This window comes from Rhineura floridana, chromosome 1 (genome assembly GCF_030035675.1).
Source record: "Rhineura floridana isolate rRhiFlo1 chromosome 1, rRhiFlo1.hap2, whole genome shotgun sequence".
NCBI lineage: Eukaryota > Metazoa > Chordata > Lepidosauria > Squamata > Rhineuridae > Rhineura > Rhineura floridana.
In genome coordinates this window covers 274,722,099-274,745,873 of record NC_084480.1, presented here as the reverse complement: position 1 = coordinate 274,745,873, position 23,775 = coordinate 274,722,099, and the positions used below count along the sequence as shown (strand labels likewise).

General features: G+C 43.6%; 1 protein-coding gene across 1 annotated transcript in view; it reads right to left on the bottom strand.

Moving 5' to 3' along the window:
- Positions 1–12,992, bottom strand: part of ZC2HC1A (zinc finger C2HC-type containing 1A) — a 70,171-nt gene extending 57,179 nt beyond the window's left edge. The window contains exon 1 of the mRNA XM_061601900.1: positions 12,828–12,992. Within this exon, the coding sequence (XP_061457884.1) occupies positions 12,828–12,843 (16 nt within the window). The 5' untranslated portion in view covers positions 12,844–12,992. The remainder of the gene's footprint in view (positions 1–12,827) is intronic.
- Positions 12,993–23,775: the final 10,783 nt, after the last annotated feature.

Here is a 23,775-nt window from a genome sequence, read left to right as displayed (position 1 = left end):
ACACAAGTGTACTAGTTAAGGCTTTTATTGTATACTGAAAGTATTAAGTTAATCTAAAACCACACAGATGCTTTCAATGGTCCATGATTTGTAGTTCTGCTTATACTGTTCAGCTCTATAGATAACATAGTTTACCTTGAGGAGCACTGGATGGAATCACAGAATTGTAGAGCTGGAAGGGGCCTATAAGGTCATCAACTCCAAACTCCCGCTCAACGCAGGAATCCAAATTAAAGAATAACTGACAGGTGGCTCTTGAATGCCTCCAGTGTTGGAGAGCCTACCACCTTCCTACATAATCAGTTCCACTGTTGTACCGCTCTAACAGGTAGGAAGTTTTTCCTGATGTTCAGTCAGGCTTCTTACAACTTGAGCCCATTGTTCCATGTCCTGCACTCTGGGATGACCGAGAAAAGATCCTGGCTCTCCTCTGTGTGGCAACCTTTCAAGTTATTGAAGAGTGCCATCGTATCTCCCCTCAGTCTTCTCTTCTCCAGGCTAAACATGCCTAGTTATTTCAGTGTCTCCTCCCAGGGCTTTGTTTTAAGTCCCCTGATCATCCTTGTTGCCCTCCTCTGAACCTGTTCCAGTTTGTCTGTATCCTTCTTAAAGTGCAGTGTCCAGAGCTGGACACCATACTCAAGATGAGGCCTAACCAGTGCCGAATACTTGATGCAATTTGGAAACTATACTTCTGTTAATGCAGCCTAAAATAACATTTGCCTTTTTTGCAGCCACATCACACTCAGTGATGACCACTCAGTGTGAGTAGTTTTGCTGGAGAATATTTTAGTCCCATTTATTCCCTGACGAAGGCCAAACCACAGAGTGGCCAAAACGCATAGGGCTTTTGCCATAATAAATATATTTTTTCAAGCATTTTGGGTTTCCCCCCTTTTTTCTTTCTTTTAGCTTTTGGATGCTTGCCACCTTTTGCTGTTGGATCTGCAATAAACCACCCTGTTCAGATCTTGTTAAGTTCAGGTCTGTGGCTTCCTTTATGGAATCAATCCATCTCATTTGGCCTTCCTCTTTTTCTACTCCCTGCTGTTTTCCCAAACATTACTGTCTTTTCTAGTAAAACACGTCTTCTCATTATGTGTCCAAAATATGATAACCTCAGTTTCATCATTTTAGCTTCTCATGATAGTTATGGTTTAATCTGACACCCAATTATTTGGCTTTTTCGCAGTCCATGGTAACTGCAAGGCTCTTTTCCAACACCACATTTCTATATAAGTTGACTTTTCTGGTATCCACTTTTTTCACTGTCCAATTTTCACATCCATACACAGAGATCGGGAATATCATGGTCTGAATGATCCTGACTTTAATGTTCAGTGATACATCTTTGCACTGAGGACCTTTTCTAGTTCTCTCATAGCTGCCTTCCCCAGTCCTAGCCTTCTTCTGATTTCTTGACTATTGTCTCCATTTTGGTTAATGACTGTGCCAAGGTATTAATAATCCTTGACAAGTTCAATGTCCTCATTGTCAACTGTAAAGTTACATAAATTGTTGTCATTACTTTAGTCTTTTTGACGTTCAGCTATAGTCCGGCTTTTGTGCTTTCCTCTTTAATTTTCATCAGCATTCATTTCAAATCATTACTGGTTTCTGCTAGTAGTATGGTATCATCTGCATATCTTAAATTATTGATATCTCTCCCTCCAATTTTCACACCTTCATCTTGGTCCAATCCTGCTTTCCGTATGGTATGTTCTGCGTATAGATTAAACAATTAGGGTGATAAAATACACCCGTCTCACACCCTTTCCAATTGGGAACCAATCGGTTTCTCCATATTCTGTCCTTACAGTTGCCTCTTGTCCAGAGTATAGGTCGCGCATCAGGACAATCAGATGCTGTGGCACCCCCATTTCTTTTAAAGCATTCCATAGTTTTTCATGATCTACACAGTCAAAGGCTTTGCTGTAGTCTATAAAGCACAGGGTGATTTTCTTCTGAAATTCCTTGCTCCATTCCATTATCCAACGTATGTTTGCGATATCATCTCTGGTGCCTCTTCCCTTTCTAAATCCAGCTTGGACGTCTGACATTTCTCGCTCCGTATAGGGTAAAGGCCTTTGTTGTAGAATCTTGAGCATTACTTTACTTGCATGGGATATTAGGGCAATAGTTCGATAACTGCTGCATTCCCTGGGATCCCCTTTCTTTGGAATTGGGATGTATATGGAACGCTTCTGGTCTGTGGGCCATTGTTTAGTTTTCCGTATTTCTTGACAGATTTTTGTCAAAATTTGGACAGATTCAATCTCAGTAGCTTGTAGCAACTCTATTGGTATGACATCTGTTCCTGGTGATTTGTTTCTTCCAAGTATTCCTTGCATTCTAAAATTTCTGGTTCTTCATCATACAGTTCCTCTGTGAATGAATCTGTCATCCCGGCATCTCTTTTACAGAGTTCTTCAGTGTATTGCTTCCATCTTCCTTTTATTTCATCTCAGTCAGTCAGTGTGTTCCCCTGTTCAACATCCCTACTCTTGGTTTAAATTTCCCTTTCATTTCTCTAATCTTGTGGAACAGGGCTCTTGTTCTACCCTTTTTGTTGTCCTCTTCTATTTCTATACAGTAACTATTGTAATAGTCCTTTGTCCCTACATACTAGTAGCTGTATTGTTGCATTTAGGGTTCTGACGGTGTTTCTATCTCCTTTTGCTTTTGCTTTCCTTCTCTCTTTAAGCATTTTAAGAGTTTCTTCAGTCCTCCATTGAGGTCTTTCTCTATTTTTAACTGGAGGCATTGTCTTTTTGCATTCTTCCCTGATAACGTCTCTGACTTCATTCCATAGTTCTTCTAGTTCTCTGTCAACTAAGTTTAAAAGCCTCAAACCTGTTCCTTATTTGATCTTTATATGCTTCTGGGATGTTATTTAAATTGTATTTTGGCATTATGATTGCTTTGTTGTTCTTCTTTAGCTTTACTCTGATTTTCAATACAACCAGTTCATGATCTGTACCGCAGTCTGCTCCAGGTCTTGTTTTCGCAGAAAGTATAGAACTTCTCCATCTTCTGCTACCAATTATATAATCAATTTGGTGATGTCCATGCGTACAGTCGTCTTTTCGGTTGCTCAAAAAACAAGAAACAAATTATTGGCTTCACAGAATTCAATAAGTCTTTCTCCTGCTTCATTTCTGTCTCCTAGGCCCCATTTCCCCACAATTCCTAATTCTTCTCTGTTCCCTACTTTTGCATTCCAATCCCCCATGATTATCAGCACATCTTGTTTTGGTGTGTGATCAATTTCTTCTTGTACTTCTGCGTAAAATCTCTCCAATTCCTCTTCTTCTGCATTTGCCGTCAGAGTATAGACTTGGATGATGGTTATGTTGATAGGTTTCCCATTTAATCTCATTGATATCACTTGCTCAGACCTTGCGTTGTAGCTCCTAATTGCTCTTGCTACATCACTTCTCACTATTAAAGCAACCCCATTTCTTCTTAATTTCTCATTTCTTGCATAAAATATTTTGTAGTTGCCTGACTGAAAATGTCCCATTCCCGTCCATTTTAGTTCGCTCACGCCAAGTAGTGTAATGTTGATACGCTCCATTTCTTGCCTGACAATTTCTAACTTTCCCTGGTTCATGGTTCTCACATTCCATGTTCCTATTGTGTGCGTCATACAACAACAGACTCTCCTTTCACATCTGTGCACATCAGCCTCTGGGCTTCCTTTCGGCTTTGACCCAGCTGCATCATTAGTCACAGCACTACTTGTACTTGTCCCTTGTTCTTCCCAGTAGCTCGGTGAATGCCTTCTGACCTGGGGGTGTCATCTTCCAGCACTATCTCATGTTGCATTTTGGATACTCTGTACATAGGGTTTTTGTGGTAAGAGATATTCAGAGGTGGTTTACCATTGCCTTCCTCTGAGTTTGGATGCATCTTAGTCTGGTGTTTCAGCTTTGACCATTCTGCCTTGGGTGCCCCTGCTAGGAGTCTAGACTCTTGGTCTAGACTCCTGACGGCATTGCTCTTAGCTTCGTCAACACTCTCAAACCCCCTCACCACGTTAAGGTGTGCATCCTAGAGGGGGAGTTGAGGAATAACAGTAATGAACGTTATGGGCTTCTCTCCCTTCCATCCCCTGGAAGGCCTATCATTTATTAATGTTTAGCTGCAGCTTTGAGGTTTTCAACAGGCCTGTGTGTCCACAAACTGTAGGGTATCTATGGGAAAAATCTGACAGCAGAAACAACATGAAGGCCTTCTTGGTAACTAATGTTCTTTATGGGCATCTGTTCTTTGTAACAATCCCCTCTTTTGAGCTTGTCCCTTCATCAGTGATCCCCATTATGAATCTCTCTTTCACTCTACAATGCTCTTGTGTACTCAATTTCCTATTAGCAGCAATCTTTATTGATTCATCCTTTAGTTCATATGTAACACATAGTATAGGAGCAGATGTATAGTTTTCTGTCATGTCTTAACATGCACACCCTCTTCCTACATCCCATGCAGTTTTGCATTAAGAGCAATACTGTACCCATGCAACTGTAATTTGTCTGGTCACTTCCAAATCCTTAAAGCTGAGGATGAGGTCTCCGTACTGGTGAGGTGAGGGCATAATTCTATTCTGTTGATACATTAATTCCTTGTTGCTTGTGTCTGCCTGATTTTATTACATAGGTGGATTCTGATTTTGTACATGCGTGTATTGTTGCATGGTGTCCAGTGCTATGTTTGGTTATCATACATCATGCTGCCACATGATGTTCCTAGCAGCATGTTGTTGGTGGCTACTACTATCCCTTTGTTGCTGGATCTCCCTAACTACAGGAAGGTGTGGCAGAACAATGGTGCTTTATTTTCCAATTGTTGCATCCTTTGAGATCTCGTTCCCTTTTCTTAATCAAAAAGGGGCTAGATGGCCTGGTGATTGTTAGTTATATTATTGACACTTATCTGTATTTATCTGTGGTCTACATTTAAAATGGGTCCAAGTAGTAAAGGTAACCAGGATAACAATACTGTTCTGCGCATGCACCACTTTGCATCAATACAACAACATGTATTAGGTATCTGTAATGAGGATACAATGGTGTCAGTATCACTGCAACCATCCCTCCAAGACAGCTCCCACTTCTGCCTCCTTTTAGGCCATATGATTAACCTACAAATATTTCTCTGAGTGACAGCCCTTAAAAAAGAGGTGGGGTAAGAATGCCACAACATATTTCCCTTTCCTTTCCCCCTTTTTTAAAGGTCTATGTACATCTAGAAGAACTGAAACAATACACTTTATGGAGAATGAACAAGATTTCTTAATGCCATTACAGGACTGAGCCTTGTCATATTGGTTCAAACTAATTTGATCTCATTCCTAACAGCTCCCTACAGATTTCACTTGAAGCATCAATTTCACTAAAGCAAATAGACAGACTGAGCAAGATCCTAAGGAAATGAACATGTGACAAAATCCAGGAAAATTTAAAACTCATCCCTAAAATGACACTGCAGGTTCTACTCTACTGCAACCTTGATTTAGGAAATAATGTAGCTTTAAAATATGCACACCAACAGGAATTCAATTGCTTTGCACCACAATTCATCTTGAGTTTGTTTGGTTTTCCCCTTCCCTCTGTACAAACAGTCTATACCTAATCCTTATACCATAGCAAACTTGAACTGAGCTGTGTCCTTTCAAAAAAGCAACCAAAGGCATTATTTGCCTAAGAACGAGCTCACCTTTATAGCAACCGAGTAGTACAAACAATATGCGTACAAATGACTCTTGTAAGGCTGTCACAAAATAAGTCTTCATAATCACATAAATTCTTATTTATAATATTAACAATGGTATAAAGTTATTTGGAATGAAGTATTTGCCACAGCAAAGCAATATGTAATATGCATTCAAAATCCAGTAAAGGGTGCTCTGATGAAACTGGCCAAGTTTTGCGCAGCAAAATAGCCAATGTATTCTGTTTGACAGACTTTGACCAGGGACTCTGGCATAATGGACTAGTCTTTTTCCTGATCATCTTTCTCTCTATCCAACAGGGCAAGTCTTTTGAGGAATGGATTTGATCAGGATTTTAAAGCAGTCTACATAATAAAAATGTTCTAGATATCACTAACAGCAAAAACAATTTTTCAGTCAGCAACAATGTCATATTAGCATTAAACAACACCTGCTAATCATAATCCTCTCCTCCAGAATCCACTGAGCATTCACAACATCAGGTACTCAAATCATTACAACTTCTGGTTTAGCTTCAGTTCAGCTGCAGCTAAAGTTCTTTTAGTTCATACCAATATGTGTTCAATAATCAATTCTAGTTCACATGTTAAAATTTAAATATAATTTATTTTTACTGTGTTGATTTGCATATGCAAAAAGTGCTTAATTCATTGAAATACTGTATCATAACATAAAAAATATATGGTGAAACAGGCCAGACAGAAAAGCCTACAAACATGTATGTGAAGCAGAAATTAAGGAGGAAACAAAGGGACAATATGTTTATTGGATTCCTGATAATGAGTGGTAATATGATGCAAAAAACCCACACACACACATTCACTCTCTTGCTCAGACATCATCCATGTGCTCTTGTTCTCATCTCTTGGAGTTACCTACACTATGTATCGGAAGGCTGCACTGCCTCAGGTTTTAGAAGATCACAAATGAAGCTACCTGGAAGGAACCTCACTTTAATAACTATATGCTAGGGTTTCCCAACCAATCAGAAAACTACATGTCTGGCAAATTTTGAGGCTTCAGGTCCATTACTTGCCAGAAAAAGAAAAATAGGAAACCACCAAGAGAATAACCTTCTCCTGGGATCTACAGCTTGCTGAGCAACTTAGTTCTCATTTTGCCTGTTGCTTGAAAGCACAAAATTATGCAAGCTTTTCAGAAAAAAGTTATTCAAACACTGTATGCTACATATAGGAAATAAAGATGCCATTACCTTTGCAAAAGTGCAAGTGTCATCACAAATTTTCTATATAAATAATACTAAGACCACCAAACAATTAAAGAACTCTTACCATACAATTCTATATTCTCTGGCAGGGAGACAAAGCCTGGCTTTATAGGGCCCCTCACACTGAAACCTTTGTAGCCCTTGTCTCACCAAGTCAGAGCTCTGACATCAAATGAAGCTGTAAAAGGGTGTAGTGGACAAAATCATGGATCCAAAGGATATACAACTCTTTCAATCCCCCAACATGCTCCTGAAATGGTGGAGGGGGGCATGTTACATGCCAGCCCTGGAGATGGCATATGTTTTTCTCCTCCCATTAGGAACATTAATTTTTTTAAAAAAAGATCACAGTTCTGACCTCACTTCCACCCTACCAGCATGAGCCCAGCAGGGCATGGGAGCAGGTGGTTAATCCATCTTCACCCTGCCATCCATCCCTGCCCTGCCTTTTAGGAAAGTAGCCTTAGTGAGTTAACTGATTAAGTTTGTAGAAATGTGCATATAAACAAAACCAATAGTTTCAAAGAGAAGGAACATGCTTTCTGGACCAGGCTGCTCAGAAGTCCCATCGATTGCTGTAAGGCAATCTTGATACAGTGCCTTGCAAAAATAATCAGACCCCTGACCAATGCTCTCATATTACTGAATTCCAAATGGTACATTGTAATTTTGTTCTGTATGATATTTTATTTTGAAACGTGTAAGGTTTTATGTTGGGAAATGTTTGTAAGAAACATACAAAACTGAAACATGTTGTTTGCATAAGTATTCAACCCTTGTGCTGTGGAAGCTCCCAGTTTACACAGATGAAAGAAATTGCCCTATCGAGGACACAATTACCTTATCATTGGCCTCCACCTGTGAACTATTAAAGTTGCTGCCACATTGCCAGGATAAAAACCCCACTGTCAAAGGCTCACTGGTCAAGCTGTGGATCTGAAGGAAAATGAAGACCAAAGAGCATTCTACAGAAGTGAGAGATAATGTAATACAAATGCAGAGAAGAAAAAGGGTACAAAATAATATCCAAGTGTTTGGATATCCCAGTGAGCACAGTTGAATCAATAATCAGGAACTGGAAGCTGCATCACATCATTCAGGCACTGCCAAGAAAAGGCTGTGCCTCAAAACTCACTGTTCGGACAAGGAGGAGACTTGTGAGAGAAGCTGCAGTGAGGACTGTGATGTTCCTATATTAATGTATATATGGTAAGTGTTGGTTGTTTAGAAGATACATGGTAAGTGGAGTGAAAGAGGGGGAGTGAATGGGCAGTAGAATGCTAGATGATTGGCTGAGTGTTTAAAATGGCTGAACGTATAAAAGGAAAAGTGAGAGTGGAATCTGGGGGGAGAAGAGAAAGAGTGGGTTGTTTGGTGGGTTTGAGATAGTGGTTTACCAGGAGAGAGTGGAGAAGGAGGGGGGTGGAGTTCGGATTAGTATTGAGTAAAACCATATGCTTATGTGCCTTAAGAAGAAATCTTGTTAATCTTGTTAGCTTTGTTATCTTTAATAAATACTTAATTTGGTTTACCAAAGGCCTGATCCTTGGATGGGGTTTCACAGACCAGAAGGGAGGGTAAGGTAATGACCAAGGCTGAAGGGGAACTGTAACAAATGGTGGCAGCGGTGAAGAGAATAACAATACCAGTATTCAGAGTCTCTGGGAATACTAGTATTAGGACGTGACTGGTGGTTGCCTAGCAGGGGGATCTGTTGAGATCTGTGCTAGAGCGGGAAGAGAAAAAATAAAATAAAGGACAGTCCGGACTGGTGGAGTCCCTGGTGGTGCCTAGTGACAGGCAGTAGCCACGCGCAGGTAGGAACCTGACAGGGAGAGCCAGGGAAGGGCGTCACAAGGACAACAATCACTCTGAAGGAGCTACAGAGTTCAGTGGCTGGGAATGGAGGAATGGTGCACCAGTCCACCATATCAAGAGCTCTGCTAATACTGGCCTGTATGGGAGGGTGGCAAGAAAGAAGCTGTTACTCAGAAAGTATCATCTGAAAGCACATCTGGAGTTTGCCAGAAAGAATGAGAGTATCCCAGCTGTAATGTGGGGAAAGTTTTTGTGGTCAGTTGAGACCAAGATAGAGCTTTTTGGCCAAAACTTAAAGCACTATGTGTGGCGCAAACACTAACACTGTCCATGCCTCAAGACACAACATTCCTGCAGTGAAGTATGGCAGTGGCAGCATCATGCTGGGGGGATGCTTCTCATCAGCAGGGACTGGGCATCTTGTTAAAATTGAAGGAAGAATGGATGGAGCAAATTACAGGGAAATACTGCAAGGGAACCTGCTTCAGTCCACTAAAAAACTGAAGGTTGGAAGGAAATTCACTTTTCAGCAGGACAATGATCCTAAGCACAAGGCCAAAGCAACATTGGAGCGGCTCAAGAACAAAAAGGTGAATGTCCTACAGTGGCCCAGTCAAAGTCCTGATCTCAATCCCATGGAAAATCTGTGGCACTCTTTGAAAATTGCAGCCCACAAGCGACATCCAACCAACCTGAAGCAAATCTGCCAAGAAGAATGGGCCAAAATCCCCCCGACACTGTGTGCAAAGCTGGTACATACCTACCCCAAAAGACTTAAAAGCTGTTTTAGCAGCGAAAGGTGGCTCTACCAAATATTAATGTGTGGGGATTGAATACTTATGGAAGCAATATGTTTCAGTTTTTTATGTTTCTTACAAACATTTCCCAACATAAAACCTTACACGTTTCAAAATAAAATATCATACAGAACAAAATTACAATGTACCATTTCGAATTCAGTAATATGAGAGCACTGGTCAGGGGTCTGATTACTTTTGCAAGGCACAGTATGTACAAAGTGTGTATGGCTTTTAGTTACATTATCGGTAAATCTGTTACCTCAAAATGTGATCTGAACTGCACAGTTATTGATTTCTTCATGTTAGCTCTGCAAGCTATTGGAGGGCAGAGCAATCCAACTCTGGGGAAGCTGGTTGTAAGCTGCCCTGGAGTAAGAGAAGTCAGTGTAAAGTTCCACCGCATCCAATAGCCATTCAGGAGCCTCTGGGTTGGTTAAATGCCGGCTCAGCCGGGAGCTGCACAAAGGGACCAGAAAGCAAAAGCCTACTCTCCCAAATACCCCTACTGGGGAGTAAGCCATCTCTACTGATTTCTATTGCAATTATTTTCTTAGACTAACCTTTTTCCCGGCATAACTTTTGCCTGGATTGGGACCTGCAGGAGTACTCTGAACACAAGTTGGATGTGACCTAAGTCCCCTCACCTCAGCTCCTCACCAGACATGCCCCTTTTTCATTCCTTACGCTGGCTCCATTTTGCACCAGTTTCAGCTGAGCCCCAGCTGAGGTACTTATGCCAATGTAGCCTGACTGAGCTGGGACCCAGCTGGAGATCCACTGCATCCAACTCCCCTCAGCCCCGTGTATATGTGAGTTGGATTGCTCCCTTAATCATACAGGAAGGGCAGGACATAAATTTAATAAATAAAAATAAATAATAAATAAATCTCAACTGTTTTAAACATGATAACTTGGATTTTAGTACTGTTATACTGGACTTAATGTTTTATTGCTAGTACTGGTTTGTTGGTGCTTTCTTCTTAATTTATTCAGTGACTTGTATGATGGAAGCCAACTTAGGTCAGTCTGATCTGAAAAAGTGGCCTATAAATATTTTAAATAAATCCCAAGTAAATCTGCAGAACTGTAACCTCCATAAAAGTGCCCACTGTGATGGTCTGCATGGGTGAGTTAGGCTAATTACCCCTTTTCCTTGCCAAACTGACTCCTCTAAGAGGCAAGGAGAAGATGAAATGACACCAGCAAGCGAGACATCTCCAAGCAGCCAGTATTGAACCCCAGCATGAAATACTGGTATTTTATCAACCAAGAAAGGGTCCCTACTCTTAGAAAGTTCTTAACCATGAAGCACAGATACCTGCACTTCTCTTGTTTTTGTTTCCAGGCAAATATTCTTACTACAAATAATGTGTGTAAAAAACAGTAAGAACATAATAAATAGCATGCTGGATCAGGCCAAAGGTCCATCTAGTCCACACTCTGTTCTCACAGTGGTCAACGAGATGCCCACAGGGAGCCCACAAGCAGAACCTGAGCACAACAGTGCATATACCTTAATGTCAAATAAAGACCTGGATAAGCCAAGAATTTAAGAACATCTTGCTTTTAACAAAAATCTTTCTCCCATATTTTCAGATATGAAGTTACTTGCAGAAGTACTTCTGAATCTTTAAGATAATTGCTGCAATCCTTCAAAAAACATGTATTTTAATGGGGCTTAAGCAGTCTGTCCAGAGGATTGCAATCCAAGTGGAAAAGTGACCTAAAAGGCTACCATTTTCAATTTGCTGAGGTTACGTGGTTTAGCTTCAGTCATGTCAAAAATTTTCTTAGCAAAACATATCACTTCCTCTTCCACAGGACATACAGTGTGAAATATTATCAATATTAGAAAAGCATTTCTTTGCTATAACTGTAAGAACTGTGAAATAATAATAAAAAGAGAACAAAACGGGCGATGGTGCACAACCCAAAATAATGCTGTCATCATCCTGAGAATGTCAGCTGTCCACAGCAAAACCAAATGAGTGCTTTGTTGGATAAATGTGACAAGAATGCTGATTAGATAAGTAGAGGGAACTAATATACATGTAACACTTTAAAATGAAGATACATTAACAGCTCAAGAAAGCAATGAATGCTCAACTTGCAGAGTCAAAGCTAGCCATACAAAGTCATTGCTCAGGAATGAGAGAACACTGACATGCCAAGAGAGCTCAGCCAAACCCTACTCTACCAAAGGGAAGATATCCTAAGCCAGCAAAAGGCTCATTCCCAGTCTAAAAGTTTTTAGGCCTTTCCCCACAAATGACACTGAAATCATGCTTTTCCCTCCCCTTGCATTTTCCTTGTCTGTAACTGAAATATAAAACCGACACTGGCTAGAACATAGACTTGCATCAAAATTGTTCTTTCAAGTTTTCAATGCCAACATTCTTCATGTGATGCACTTCATGTCAAAAGCAGTCCTAACTACTGTGCCTGAAAACATCTCCCCCTTTTGTATTTATTTATTTATTTTAAAGCATGTAAAAGCCACATTCCCTCCCCCCTTCAAAGTGGCTAACAAGCAGACTCAATTTTAAGAAGACAGATATGAAGTAGGATAGACACATTTAAAAACGCGAACCTTAAAACCTGTCAGGCTTAGATATGTGAGAGATGTATTGTTGTTATGATGCAGCTGGCTTCAGAACATATGCCAAGCAAATCCCTCACAAACAAGAATGGCCTGCCTTTAGACTAACCCCCTCCCATTCCTTTCTACGCTTGACATTATACATCAGCCTCGCTTCTGAGGTGCAGCCTAGTCCCTTCGAAAATGGGTCTTGTTAACAGGGAGTGACAGGGTCAGAAAAGGAACAGGGTTGCTATTGAACCCAGAAAGGGAGCGGCACACCCCGCTACCAAACAGTAACAGAGATGAAAAGTTTTGAAGGATGCTTATAGGACTAACGGCCGCCTTCCCACACCACGCCTTCCTCGTCTGGTCCTTCCCGGCAAAAGAGAGGTAGGTAGATATGGGTGTGTGTGTGAGTTAGAGTGAGAGAGAGAGAGATTCAGCATCACGGAGAGGCTGTTAGCGTCTGCCTCCTTTCTGCCTTCACACACCCCGCATTCACCCGCTCCTCACCCTCCCCTCCCGATCAGGAAAAACACAAAGGCTCGGCCCTCCCTCGCCAGTCTCGGAACGTGTTTGTCGTCCTTCCTCAGAGACAGGGAAGGGCGCCCCAGTTTCGCCCGGCCTCCTCCTCCTCCTCCTCCTCCTATTTTTCCATCCCGTTCTTACCGTCCAGCTCTTCCATGGCCCACCACAACCACCCCCTCAGGCTCCAGCTCCCGGGCGCCGCGGTCGCTGCAAGTGCGGCTGCTGTAGCAACACGGCCACCTCCCAACCGCTAACATCCCCCGCGCCCATTGGCTTTCCGGCACAAGGAGGGGTGGAGAACTGGGCGGCGCGGCACGCAGTGCGGATGGGCCGGTCTCCCGACCGGCTTTGAAAGGGTCTAGTGTCTCCTATGGATCCATCCATGACTCTTGGTTTTGTCTCTCTCCAAGGTCACGATGTGTCTCCTTTGCCGCCGTTGTCTCTCAGAATCAGTCCCTTTAATGTTTGCTGCCCTTACCCAATATTTCTCATATTTTCTGCAGTTTTAGGTTCCCTTCTCTGACACACAGGCATATAATAACTCGCCCCGTCTAACAAGCAGAAATGCAAGGAATGTTCTACAGAAATAGATTTCTCTAGGCAGGGAATGATTCGGGGGGGGGGAAAGGGGTAGGTTCAAAAAAGTGCCCTTCCAGCAAGCTGAAGAGACAGCGTAGCAAAAATAAATGCATTCGACTTTTTTTCTAGCATGTGCTCAGCAATGAGGAAGCTTCACCTGTTGAAATAATGCGTGTCAGGTAGCTGTTAAAAGCACAGGAGATTTGGGGGGGGAGGTGGTAACCCTTTCAAAAGAGTTCTTATTTATTTATTTTTATTTATTTATTACATTTATATACCGCCCCATAGCCGAAGCTCTCTGGGCAGTTTACAGCAATTCTTGTGTAATAATAGCCAGCGGAGTCACAAGTGGGAGTGCGGGGGGGTGGGGACCTCCGGTGCGTGCCCTCCCAGGGGCATGGACGAGGTGGCTGGGCTTGCGTGCGCGCGCACTCAAGGCCAGCCACCCCGTCCATGCCCCTGGGAGGGCGCGCGCCGGAGGGGCACCCAGCCGGAGAAGTCCTGGGAACACCAGCGCGCCTCCCTCACCCTGCCAACGCTGCTCCCGGTCTCGCCCGCCCGCCTCCGAGGAGGAGTTGGAGCAGCCTTGCCGGGCAACGGCGCAGGGTGGGGTGGCTCTGGGTGTCACCCCCCTCATGGTGACACCCGGGTGCGGGCCGCACCCTCCGCACCCCGGTAGTGACGCCCCTGATAATAGCTGCATGTAGGGTGGCCACATGCAAAAGAGAACAGGGCTCTTGTGCCTTTAATAATTCTATAGAAGAGGGAATTTCAGCATATGTTGCTTGCATTGTTTCCCTAATGGGGAGAGGTGTGTGCCTAGTATACAAAGATATTAGTCACATCCAATGCTCCTCTTACTTTTATACCTGCCCCTCCCCCCAACATTCCCTGCAATGGGATGTGACCCTGAAAACCGTTCCCCACTCCTGTGCTAAAATAATGTAAAAATCAGGGGAACCTTTTTCAAACCAAGGATGTCAACTGCTGGGCTGCATTTCAGAAGTGGGTGGAGGATGCTGGAAGTACAACAGCAGGGATCATTCCATTGGTGGCCTAAGGGTTAATTCTGTTTGTTAATCAAGAGAGGTGGAGATGGTGGTGGAAGAGGAGGTGTTGCCTAGCAACCCGTCTGGGTGGCATGATGTTTACTGACATTGACTGCCTAGTTCTGAGGGAGTTTTCCCCAATCTGTTAGCTGTTGAATATCTTCCTGACCCTAAGAAAGGCAAAACCCTCTGTTCGTTTCTCCTCAAGTTATACCCTGTTTCTGCTCAGTTTATCAGTTTACTGTTTTCTCTCTGGACTCCTTCTGCTTTATTCAAGTCACTCTGCTAACAGAGAGGTACATGCACACTATCAAACACACACACAGGGATGTAGAATCACAGACACACACACACAGTCTAACACAGACACACGCATCCTTTTAACACATGCATATATTTAATACAGACACGCACAATCATACATCTTCCCACCCCACAAGATGAAACTATCCAGTGTAGCACACTGGGTTTCTTTTTTTAGATAATGACTCCACACATTTCAGGCTTTCAGTTCTTTATAAAGGACATGTTCCGTTTGCAAATCTTTCCAGAAATTATCTTTCTTTACAAAATGTTTGTCTTAGAATGCACACATACATACATACATACACAATTCCTACACACACACACATACAAACCAGTTACTGCCCCGTGGAATCTCCAAACTGCTTTTAAAACTCAGGACATCTGGGTCCAGTGCTAATATTTGTCTTCCAAGAAGCTTGCCAAGGGGATTTGACCGAGTGGATCTAAGGTGTGGTCAACGGATCATTGTGGGAGGGAGTGGTTCCAGCCTCCCTGAAAGAGGCGGTGATCTGTCTGCTCCTCAAAAAGACCACCCTGGACCCATTGATTTGTGACAAGTACTGCCTTAGGGAAGGTGATTGAGAGGGTTGTGGCACAGTAATCGCAAGTACTCTTGGATGAAAAAGATTATCTTGACCCATTCTAATCTGGGTTCAGACTTGGTTATGGGACTGAGGGCTTATCCAAACGGAGTGGGATAATCCACGGTTTCCATATTCAGTTTGTCATGTGATAGTCCTCACTTTGCCTTTTAGTTCGCTCTTTCCCAATTAAAAAAAAAGCTTTTTTGCACCCGCACACGCAGCGGTAAGACCCCTACATTCTTTTCGCTTTTTCCAAGCTCAGCCTCTAAAACCTCCCCCTATCAACCAATTGGTCAGCAAAAAACATTACATATGCTTCTCTCCCCCTTTGCAACGAAGCACAATATGGCTGTAAAGGAGTTCTCCCCTGGAAGGAAAGGCTGCTGGTCGGTTTCACGCCTGCCTTCCTACAAGAATGAAATTGACAAAGCTTTCCGAGCAGGCTTCAAACCGACCAGAAGCCCGTATTTGCGATATTACACTTAAACGAATGTATGCTTTTCTGCCTTTATTGATATTTAAGGAGATACGCACGCTGGCAATTGCACTTATTTCTCCAAAAAAGCAAGAAAGGTGTCACCCCCCCTCCTCCCTTTCCTTCCCACAGAGAATGAAATTGACAAAGCTTTCCAAGTAGGCTTGAAAGCGACCAGAAGTCTGTATTTGCCATATTACACTTAAAGGAATGTATGCTTTTCTGATTTGAAGCAAAAACCCCAGCAAGTCGAATGAAATTGACAAATCTTTCTGAGGCAGGCTGAAACCAACCCCCCCTTCTCTCTTGCTGCGCATTGCAGATCTCACCCAGAGCGGCCACCCAGTTTGCAGGCTGGCAAAAAATAAAATGCATCTGCGCAGTAGTTGCAGACCCCCCCCCCCAACACCTCACCATTGTGATGATTGGTTCAATTTTCCCAGGCTTATTCTCGCACATGCGCAAAAGTGCAGATACGTGATTGGCTGGAATGAGGAGGGCAAGGGGAAACTCCCAAGAACCGCCCATCAGCTGTAAAGTCCGCGGTATTGCATCCTAACTCCTGAAGGCACAGCGGATGATTTCCGATTTTAAACAGCAAATCGCATTTTTGCCGGTATTGCAAGGAGCGGATTTAACCCGTGAAAATGTGTAACAGCGCAAGACGTCATTTGGACGACCGAAAAATAATGAACACACATAGCGGGCGTGTCACACATTTTGCAGTCGTCTGGATGAGCCCTGAATTGGCCTTGGTCGCCCGGATGGATGACCTTTTTTGGGAGAAGGACAGGGGGAGTGCAACCCTGTTATTCTTACTTGATCTCTTGGCAGCTTTTGATATCATTGACCATGATATGGTCAATGGGCCAACTTGGTGAGATGGGTATTGGAGGCACTGTTTTACAGTGGTTCCTATCCTATCTCCAGGGTCATTTTCAGAGAATAGCATTGGGTGATTGTCTTTTTGCCCCCTGGCAGTTGTGCTGTGGGGTGCCACAGGGTACCATTTTGTTCCCATGCTGTTTGACATCTATATGAAGCCCTTGGGAGCGGTCAACAGGAGTTTTGGGGTGAGGTGTCACCAGTATGCTAATGATACCCAGCTCTATTTCTCCCTAACATCTGAATTGAGAGAGGCTATGCAAGTCCTGGACCACTGCCTGGACCCAGTGGTGGGCTAGTTGAGGGTCAATAAACTGAATCTGAATCCTAGCAAGATGGAGGTGCTGTGGGTTGGTGGTTTCCGAGTTCAGATAATTGGTCAGTTGCCTGCTTTAGATGGGGTCGTATTTCCTCTGAAAGAGCAGGTCCGTAGTCTGGGGGTGCTCCTGGATCTATCTTTTTTTTTCTTTTTTTGGGGGGCGGGGGGTTGTTTTACTGTTTTTACTGTTACCGAAGGAGAAGGCCTGCCTGTCGGCGTACCGGAGGGAGCTATGTGTACATCAGAGGGGGTTAGTGTGTGGGGGGGTGGGGGGCCACAATATTGAAAGGCTAGGTGGCAGATTCTGTAGGGGCGTGGGTAGCAGGCCAAGCCGGCATCGGGGAACTAGGGATAGATGCTTAATATCCATCCCTTGTTCCGGGCCTATTTACCACCAGAAGATAACTGGGGGAAGCAGAACTCCATCCAATCTTCGATTGCTGTTGTGTAACGCCAGGTCTGTGGTACAGAAAACATCACTCATCCAGGATATGATCCTGGATGAGGACGCAGACCTGGTGTGTATTATGGAGACATGGCTGGATGAGGCCTCAGCTCCTATACTTGAGGCCATGTGTCCAGCCGCTTTCCGATATGCACAGCAGCCGAGGATTGGGAGGCGGGGAGGGGGAGTGGCAGTTATCTACCGGACCCCCTCTCCACAAGACCAAGTTTGTTGATTGCATGTACTGGAGGTTGAGCCCAAAGGGCAGTTTAGGGATTCTGCTTGTGTACCGCCCACCCCGCTGCGCAGCAGAATCCCTGACTGAGATGCTCGAGGTAGTCTCGGCTGTGCAATTGCTCTCCCCCAATCTTGTGGTGATGGGGGATTTCAACGTACATGCCGAGGCTGTCCTCACAGGAGCCCCTCGGGATTTCATGGAAACCATGACTTCCTGGGATCTGCACCTTAGTAATATAGGGCCTACCCATGTAGCCGGTCATGCTCTCGACCTTGTGTTTGTCTCGGGAGGGGAGGATAGTGCTCTGAAAATGGGGGCTGTTTCTTCTAACCCCGTGTCATGGTCAGATCACTATCTGGTGAATATAGATCTCTCGATGCCGCACGCCCTCCGCAGGGGACAAGGACCTATTAGAATGGTCCGCCCCAGACGCCTGATGGAGCCCAAAGGATTCCTGAATGCGCTGGGGGATATGGAGCTGACTGAAGGTCGCCCGGTCGAATCCCTGGTGATGGAGTGGAATAAGGAGATCGCCAGGGCGGTGGACCGGGTGGCTCCGAAACGTCCTCTCCCCCTGAACAGAACTCAGACAGCACCTTGGTATACACCACGACTGCGGGCTCTGAGATAGGAGGTGAGACGACTTGAGCACCGGTGGCAGAAATCTTGCACTGAAGACGATCGGACACGGGTTAGAGCAGCAATAGCTGCCTACCAGATGGCAACAAAGGCAGCAAAGAAAAATTTCTTTGCTGCCTCTATTGCGTCGGCAGAGTGTTGTCCCAGGAGATTGTTCCAAGTGGTCCGAAGCCTGGTCGGTTCAGTTGCTCAGGAACCCATGGAACATTCTAAAATCTCCTGTGATACTTTTGCTAAACACTTTGCCAATAAAATCGAACGTCTGAAGAGCATGCTTCCGCTCACCGTGGAGACAGGAAGTGGGCCAGAGTCGGCCAGTTGCATTCCGGTCTGTTGGGATCGGTTTCAGCCTCTTCTCTCTGAGGAAGTGTACAAGGTGCTCTGTACTGTGAAGCCGACCACCTGTCTGGTTGATCCTTGCCCATCATGGCTCATCATGAGCTGTAAAGAGAGACTGGGCGAAGGGATCAAGACGGTGGTGAATGCATCCTTGCAAGAGGGTGCAATGCCATCAGCCCTCAAGGAAGCGGTAATAAAGCCCATCTTAAAAAAACCGTCCTTGGATCCCCAAGAGTTAAACAACTTTCGCCCAGTCTCTAATTTACCATTCTTGGGCAAGGTGATTGAGAGGGTGGTGGCTGTGCAATTACAGACACACTTGGAGGAAACGGATTATTTAGATCCATATCAATCGGGTTTTAGGACTGGTCATGGTACGGAAACAGCCTTGGTCGCTCTGGTAGATGATATGCGGAGGGCATTGGATAGGGGTGAATACACCTTCCTTGTCCTCCTGGACCTCTCAGCGGCTTTAGATACTGTTGACCACAGTATCCTTTTAAACCGCCTAGAGGGATTAGGAATAGGAGGCACTGTCTTGCAGTGGTTCCGTTCCTATCTCTCGGATAGGCAGCAATGGGTGGCATTGGGAGATGAGGTTTCAGACCCTTGGCCTCTTCATTGTGGAGTGCCACAGGGTTCTATCCTCTCTCCCATGCTATTCAACATCTATGTGAAACTGCTGGGAGCAATCATCAGGAGTTTTGGGTTGCAGTGCCATCAGTACGCAGATGACACTCAGCTCTATCTCTCCTTTAAGTCCTCAATACCATGTCCAAGTGCCTAGAATCCGTAAGTGGATGGATGGGAGAGAATAGGCTGAAGCTGAACCCCGACAAAACTGAGGTATTACTTGTGGGAGATAAAAGGAAGTTAGGAATTACTGACCTGATGCTTGATGGGGTAAGTTTACCCCTGAAGGACCAGGTCCGCAGTCTTGGGGTCATACTTGACTCCCAGCTGTCCATGGAGGCTCAGATTACAGCAGTGAGCCGGGCAGCTTGGTATCAATTACATCTGATACGGAGACTGTGTCCCTATCTTCCTGTTCACCTGCTCCCTCAGGTGATACATGCCCTGGTCTCCTCTCGCTTAGACTACTGCAATGCGCTCTACGTGGGGTTACCCTTGAAAACGGTCCGGAAATTACAGCTGGTACAGAACGCGGCGGCACGCTTGATTACGCATAGCCGTCGCTGGGATCATATCACCCCAGTGTTATTAGATCTTCACTGGCTACCAGTTGTCTACCGGGCCCAATTCAAGGTGTTGGTGTTGACCTTTAAAACCCTATACGGTTTTGGCCCAGTATATCTGAAGGAACGCCTCCAGAATCACCAATTGTGCCGCCTGACGAGATCAGCCTCACAAGACCTTCTCTCAGTCCCACCGGTGAGAACAGCTAGGCTGGTACGGACCAGAGAGAGGGCATTCTCTGTTGTGGCCCCCACCCTCTGGAACTCTCTCCCTTTCGATCTCAGACATGCTCCCTCCCTGTCCAGCTATCGCCAAGCCTTGAAGACCTGGCTGTTCAGGTAGGCCTACAAGATTGGGACAGATTAATTTATGTTCTGAATTAATGAATGGGTTTTTAGCTTAAAATTTGATTATGTTGATCTATATGTATTGTTTTTATTCTTGTTGTTTGTCGCCTAGAGTGTCCCTAACCCGGACAGATAGGCGGCTGAAAAATAAAAATTATTATTATTATTATCTTTGTCACTAGAGGCCCAGGTGACCTCAGCAGCTAGGAGTGCCTTTTACCAGCTTCGGCAGACAGCTGTGGCTGTTTCTAGAGAGGGATAACATGACCACTGTTGTCCATGCACTGGTAACCTCCAGGCTGGATTACTGTAATGTGCTCTATGTGGGGCTACCCTTGAGGTTGGTCCTGAAGCTGCAGCTGGTGCAAAATGCAGCAGTGAGATTGCTCACTGGGCCAGGTTATCGCCAACATATCACCCTGCTGCTGAAAGAATTGCACTAGCTACCTATTAGCTACTGGGTTAAGTTCAAGGTTCTGGTTTCGGTGTACAAGGCCCTATGCAGCTTGGGACCAGGATACCTGAAAGACTGTCTTATCCCTTATATACCCAGTCAATCACTGCGCTCTGCAGGTGAGAGCCTCCTGCAGATACCATCTTATCAGGAGGTCCGTTCTGGACATAGGAAATGGACCTTTAGTGTAGTGGCACCTACACTTTGGAATTCCCTCTCCTTAAATATTAGACAGGCACCATCTCTGTTTCTTTTCAGAGGCTACTGAAGAGCTTTCTCTTTCAACAAGCATTTTAAGTAGAGACCTTATCCCAGTCTGCTTTTTAATACGTTTTTAAACCTTTTTTTAAAAAAAATATATATAGATGTTTGTAAAGCTTTTAAAAATGTTTTTAAGATGTTTTATTTTAATATGCGTTTATTTGTTGTTTTGTTTTAATATATTTTAAAGTCTGTTTATATAATAATTATGTGTTAAAGCTCATTTGAAATGTGGTGTTGGAGGAGAGCTTTGCGTATACCATGGGTCATGAAAAAGACAAATAATTTTGTGTTAGAACAAATTAAACCAGAACTATCATTAGAAGCTAAAATGATGAAACTGAGGCTATCATACTTTGGACACATAATGAGAAGACATGATTCACTAGAAGAGACAATAATGCTGGGGAAAAACAGAAGGGAGTAGAAAAAGAGGAAGGCCAAACAAGAGATGGATTGATTCCATAAAGGAAGCCACAGACCTGAACTTACAAGATCTGAACAGGGTGGTTCACGACAGATGCTCTTGAAGGTTGCTGATTCATAGGGTCGCCATAAGTCGTAGTCGACTTGAGGGCAATAACAACAACAACAACAACGAAGAAGAGCCAGCTCTACTTAGTGGAAAGCATGCCTTTCACTGAATAGGAAAGTCAGTTGCAATTTTATAACATAACAGATGCTGCAACAGGCAAGGGTGTAGCGATGGGGGGGATGAGAGTATTGTCCCCCCAAATGATAATGCTGCCCCCAATGAAATTTTTCTTCAGTCCCCAAATTTTTAGCATTGCAGTAACTTAGGAGTTCAGTTGAGCTTTTAGAAATACAGTTTAGGGATCCAAAGAGAGCAGAAGAGGAAAGTTATAACGAGAATGCTAACACAGCAAATATAAGTATTAAAGGTGATAATGAAGTGAACACAAATCTTGATGGATGGGGAAGGAGTTGATAAACTTAAGGGTTTGCAATTGGAGGAAGAAAAGGCAGGAAGGACAGTATTGTTATGAACTGCAGAGCATCTCTCCCTCTCCTGTAGTGATCAGCCAGCCTCTATAGGTGATGGGTGTTATTAGTGCATCTGATGGGTGTGCCTAAAGGCTTTTGGGGCATAGACTGTGCAGCAGCCTAGCTTAGTCCAGGACAGGACCCGAGAAGAAGCAGAAGGGTGAGCGAGCTGCCTCTCAGAGGCCTAATGAGACCTTGCTAACTTATCCAGGCAATGTGGAGCTGGAATATTGTGTGCGTGCACGTGTCTGGGGGCCATTTCTTCCCTAGTGTGTTTAAAAAATTGAAAAATATATCCTTTCAAGCTGGTTCCATTTCATAATAATGGTTTTTGAAGAGTATAATATGGCTACAGCCTTAGTTGGAACAGTTTTAGATCTCCATCTAAAAGTACAAATGATCATTATGAATAATTCAGCTTAACTGTTCTCATGCAAACTTATGTACTACCAAAACAGGGTGCGTGAGATTTGCTGGTACAGTCATAGAGAAGCAGCGTTAACTGGCTGCCCCAGGACCTTTCTGTAGATTGTGTGCTTGATTCTAGCACTTGTGGTTTGGAGAGACGTATAGTTCCTATGTGACATAGTGTCAAGCATTTCCTTATGAAAAGTGATATTTATAGATATTAATTTAATTTTAAAGTAAAACCTGTTAATTGCTTTCCTTGCATGGCAAAGGAGACTAGGATAGTTAGTTCAGGAAGTAGCTGCCTCAGGGGAACTGAACTCACAAGTTCACTAAAACATTGTACCTGTACACGGAAGCTTTTCTGCACATGTACACTTTGTATGCTGCAGGAATCACCATTGGTACATCTACAGCTTTGTGTGAAAATTCATTCTTATCTTTGACACATGTATTGACACCATACAGGCATTCAATGCTTCATCAGAGAAAAGTAAACTTAGCAATCTTGGCTTTTTAAAATAACATTTGAAGGAATTTCAAGTGAATAGTTCCTCTGCAAGTTGGCAGAGAAATCACTGGGCGTTAGGCATTATTAACAGTTCAGATCATTATGGTAGGATGACTTGCACAATATGCATTTAGTTTCTAGTCACTGTTATTTCGTTTACATAACTATTTTGCTTGTGGAAAATATTGTATTTTAAATTTATTTGTCTTTTTGTAAATTTTACAAGTCATAGTTCCTAACTAAAATGCACAAATTGAGGTTTATTTTTGTCATTACCTATGAAAACTCCCCCCCAAAACCTCTTTTATAGTGACTGATGCCCAAACCCTTCTGTCCCCCCAATGTTTGTCTCTACCCACCTAATGAATATTGTCTCATTATACTCCTGGCACAGGTGATCACTTTAACCTGCTGGGCAATGCAAGAGAACCTGGACAGAGCAGAGGTTGGGGAAGTGACTCCAGGGATGTGACAGCCTTCTAGCAACAGTTATCCATTATGATTATCAAAAAAGGGAGATACTCTCTTCCTTTCTCCTGGGCAATGGGGGAGAAATTTGGTTCAGTTTACATTTTAATTAATGTGACCTAATTTGTACTTTCTACACAAAGTGAAACATAGTTATCCTTTGAAATTTGCACTTCTTCAAATTGGTTGGTCCTCCAACCAAATAATGTGTACAAAAATGCATATATTATGGGAAAGTGTGCATAGAAATGCATATACTAAAATAACATGCAAAATGCATTACATTAGGAGACTACTGCTTGCAAAACTGTATATTAGGCAAAACTGAGTACCAAAATATGTAGTTTAGGAAAAATGCACATTTCTGAGGTTTGTTTTTAAACAAAAAAAAGAAAAAACCCCACAAACTGATGTAAAAATGTGTAGAACTGAACTTAAGATTGGAAAAAAATGAGGAACTAAGAAAACCAAAACAGGCCAATTCATCCATCCCTGATTTCTCCACTGCAGTTCACTTCAGCCATTCCTGGACTGTCCTGCAGCCATGGACCCTGCAGGGAGGGGACAACAGAGGCATCAG